The 4,324-nt window shown below is 48.4% G+C and overlaps 2 protein-coding genes across 2 annotated transcripts in view; both read left to right on the top strand.

Annotated features, from left to right (window-relative positions):
• Positions 1 to 4,324, top strand: part of LOC306742560 (protein NLRC3-like) — a gene marked incomplete at both ends in the record, with an annotated part of 315,498 nt that overhangs the window by 127,159 nt on the left and 184,015 nt on the right.
• LOC306742034 (P2Y purinoceptor 14) lies at positions 337 to 3,800 on the top strand (the record flags this gene model as incomplete). Its single annotated transcript, XM_079224375.1, has 2 exons — positions 337 to 405; positions 2,832 to 3,800. The coding sequence occupies 2 exons, from the start codon at positions 337 to 339 to the stop codon at positions 3,798 to 3,800; spliced, it is 1,038 nt and encodes a 345-aa protein (XP_079080501.1).

The raw sequence follows: 4,324 nt of genomic DNA, 5'->3' as shown, positions 1-4,324 counted from the left end.
GGAGACAAGGAAAGGAAACTGAGACAAGATCTACAACAATAAAATGATGATAAATGATAATTAAACTGACAAAAACTAAATTGGCAACATAGGTCTTATCATTTATTATGTAGTTGTATTTATTATATATTATGTATTATTTATTATGAATTATGTACTATTTCATATATATATTATGTATTATTATTATTTATTATGTATCCAATGATATTTATTGTTTATTCTGTATTATTTATTCTGTTTTATTTATTCGGTATAATATATTATTTATTATGTATGATCTACTATGTATTATTTATTATTATTTTTGATTGATTCCTGATCACCTCTGCAGCGATGGATCCCCTGAACTCCTCCCACTTCTCCAGCAACCAATCAGAGCTGGGCAGCGCCTTCACCCAACAGGTGCTGCCGCCACTCTACCTGCTGATCTTCCTTATGTCCTTATGTCCTTACGTCCTTATGTCCTTCTGTTTACGTCCTTATGTCCTTCTGTTTACGTCCTTATGTCCCTACATCCTTATGTCCTTATGTCCTTGCGTCCTTATGTCCTTCTGTTTACGTCCTTATGTCCCTACATCCTTATGTCCTTATGTCCTTGCGTCCTTATGTCCTTCTGTTTACGTCCTTATGTCCTTATGTCCTTCTGTTTACGTCCTTATGTCCCTACATCCCTATGTCCTTCTGTTTACGTCCTTATGTCCTTATGTCCTTCTGTTTACGTCCTTATGTCCCTACATCCCTATGTCCTTCTGTTTACGTCCTTATGTCCTTCTGTTTACGTCCTTATGTCCTTCTGTTTACGTCCTTATGTCCTTCTGTCCTTCCGTCCTTATGTCCTTCTGTCCTTCTGTTTATGTCCTTCTGTTTACGTCCTTATGTCCTTATGTCCTTCTGTTTACGTCCTTATGTCCCTACATCCCTATGTCCCTTCTGTTTACGTCCTTATGTCCTTCTGTTTACGTCCTTATGTCCTTCTGTTTACGTCCTTATGTCCTTCTGTTTACGTCCTTATGTCCTTATGTCCTTCTGTTTACGTCCTTATGTCCCTACATCCCTATGTCCTTCTGTTTACGTCCTTATGTCCTTCTGTTTACGTCCTTATGTCCTTCTGTTTACGTCCTTATGTCCTTCTGTTTACGTCCTTATGTCCTTCTGTTTACGTCCTTATGTCCTTCTGTTTACGTCCTTATGTCCTTCTGTTTACGTCCTTATGTCCTTATGTCCTTCTGTTTACGTCCTTATGTCCCTACATCCCTATGTCCTTCTGTTTACGTCCTTATGTCCTTCTGTTTACGTCCTTATGTCCTTCTGTTTACGTCCTTATGTCCTTCTGTTTACGTCCTTATGTCCTTATGTCCTTCTGTTTACGTCCTTATGTCCCTACATCCCTATGTCCTTCTGTTTACATCCTTATGTCCTTCTGTTTACGTCCTTATGTCCTTCTGTTTACGTCCTTATGTCCCTACATCCTTATGTCCTTCTGTTTACGTCCTTCTGTCCTTCTGTCCTTCTGTTTACGTCCTTATGTCCTTGCGTCCTTATGTCCTTCTGTTTACGTCCTTATGTCCTCATGACCTTATGTCCTTCTGTCCTTAGGTCCTTCTGTCCTTCTGTCCTTAGGTCCTTCTGTCCTTAAGTCCTTCTGTCCTTCTGTCCTTACATCCTTCTGTCCTTACATCCTTCTGTCCTTCTGTCCTTACATCCTCCTGTCCATACGTCCTTCTGTCCTCACGTCCTTACGTCCTTCTGTCCTTCTGTCCTTAGTTCCTTCTGTCCTTAGGTCCTTCTGTCCTTCTGTCCTTACATCCTTCTGTCCTTCTGTCCTTAAGTCCTTCTGTCCTTCTGTCCTTACATCCTTCTGTCCTCACGTCCTTACATCCTTCTGTCCTTCTGTCCTTAGGTCCTTCTGTCCTTCTGTCCTTACATCCTTCTGTCCTTCTGTCCATAAGTCCTTCTGTCCTTCTGTCCTTACATCCTTCTGTCCTTCTGTCCTTACATACTTCTGTCCTTAGGTCCTTCTGTCCTTAGGTCCTTCTGTCCTTCTGTCCTTACATCCTTCTGTCCTTCTGTCCATAAGTCCTTCTGTCCTTCTGTCCTTACATCCTTCTGTCCTTCTGTCCATAAGTCCTTCTGTCCTTCTGTCCTTACATCCTTCTGTCCTCACGTCCTTACATCCTTCTGTCCTTAGGTCCTTCTGTCCTTCTGTCCTTACATTCTTCTGTCCTTAGGTCCTTCTGTCCTTAGGTCCTTCTGTCCTTCTGTCCTTCTGTCCTTAGGTCCTTCTGTCCTTCTGTCCTTACATCCTCCTGTCCTTACGTCCTTCTGTCCTCACGTCCTTACGTCCTTACATCCTTCTGTCCTTCTGTCCTTAGGTCCTTCTGTCCTTCTGTCCTTAGGTCCTTCTGTCCTTCTGTCCTTACATCCTTCTGTCCTTAGGTCCTTCTGTCCTTACATCCTTCTGTCCTTAGGTCCTTCTGTCCTTAGGTCCTTCTGTCCTTCTGTCCTTAGGTCCTTCTGTCCTTACATCCTTCTGTCCTTAGGTCCTTCTGTCCTTACATCCTTCTGTCCTTACATCCTTCTGTCCTTAGGTCCTTCTGTCCTTCTGTCCTTACATCCTTCTGTCCTTAGGTCCTTCTGTCCTTACATCCTTCTGTCCTTAGGTCCTTCTGTCCTTCTGTCCTTACATCCTCCTGTCCTTACGTCCTTACATCCTTCTGTCCTTCTGTCCTTAGGTCCTTCTGTCCTTACATCCTTCTGTCCTTAGGTCCTTCTGTCCTTACATCCTTCTGTCCTTACATCCTTCTGTCCTTATCTCCTAACCTGTCCAGGTGCTGCCGCCGCTCTACCTGCTGATCTTCTTTGCCGGCTCGGCCCTGAACGGCTTTGCGGCCTGGATCTTCTTCCGGGTGCCCAGCGACTCGGGCCTGGTGGTCTACCTGAAGAACATGGTGGCGGCCGACCTGCTGATGCTCGCCTCCTTCCCCTTCCGGCCGGCGGCGCAGCTGGGCCTCGGCGGCTGGCGCCTCCACGTGGTCATCTGCCGCTACAGCTCGGTGCTGTTCTACTCCTCCATGTACGCCGGCGTCCTGTTCATGGGGCTCATCAGCCTGGAGCGCTACGTGAGGATCGTGAGGCCTTCCTCCTGCCGCGGGCCCGCCCCGCTGCAGAGCGTGCCCGTGGCCCGCGGCCTGGCGCTGCTCGCCTGGGGCCTGCTGCTGCTCTGCGCGCTGCCCAACGTGCTGCTGACCAGCCGGCCGGCGGCGGACGAGGCCGCCGCCCGGCGCTGCATGCAGCTGAAGACGCCGCTGGGCGTGCAGTGGCACCGGGCCTCCACCCTGTTCAGCGTGAGCCTGTTCTGGGCCACGCTGCTGGTGCTGGCCTTCTGCTACTCCGCCATCGCCCACCGGATCTACCGGTCCTACCGCCGCGTGCGCCGCGACCGCTCCGACGTGTGCAGGAAGTCCGGCCGCAGCATCTTCAGCCTGCTGGCCGTGTTCCTGCTCTGCTTCGCGCCGTACCACGCCTGCCGCGTGCCGTACACGCTCAGCCAGATGCCGGAGTCCGGCTTCGGCCGCGAGGCGCGCTTCCTGCTGTTCCAGCTGAAGGAGGGCACGCTCTTCCTGGCGGCGCTCAACGTCTGCCTGGACCCCGTCGTCTACTTCCTCATGTGCCGCACCTTCAGGGAGTCGCTGCTGCGCAAGCTGGAGAGGAGAGGGGGAGGCGAGGAGACGAGGAGGCAAGGAGACGAGGAGACGAGGAGGTCCATGACCACGGCCCAGAGTCCGAGCCACCTCTAGGGGGGAGGAGGTAAAAGGATAAAGAAAGGAAACAAGCAGAGGAGACAAGGAGAGGAGAAAAGGAGAGAACAGACTGCAGTGTCCTGTGTAAATATTGTAGGAATCTCTAAAAGTATACAAAATAACAGATGTCAGTGAACGCATCACCTCTCCGCGTTTTTATAGAATTAAATAACTGAATAAAGTGAATTTAAATATCAAGCTCATCTCGATGTCATCGAGATGTCATCATGATGTCATCGTGTTGTCATCGTGTTGTCATCGTGATGTCATCGTGTTGTCATCGTGTTGTCATCATGATGTCATCGTGTTGTCATCGTGATGTCATCGTGTTGTCATCATGATGTCATTGTGTTGTCATCGTGATGTCATCGTGTTGTCATCATGATGTCATTGTGTTGTCATCTTGATGTCATTGTGATGTCATCATGACGTCATCATGCCGTCATTGTGATGTCATCGTGTTGTTATCTTGATGTCATCGTGACGTCATCGTGTTGTCATCTTGATGTCATTGTGATGTC

The sequence above is a fragment of the Taurulus bubalis genome (genome assembly GCF_910589615.1).
Source record: "Taurulus bubalis genome assembly, chromosome: 10".
NCBI classification, from domain to species: Eukaryota; Metazoa; Chordata; class Actinopteri; order Perciformes; family Cottidae; genus Taurulus; species Taurulus bubalis.
This window is presented reverse-complemented; position numbering and strand designations above follow the sequence as displayed.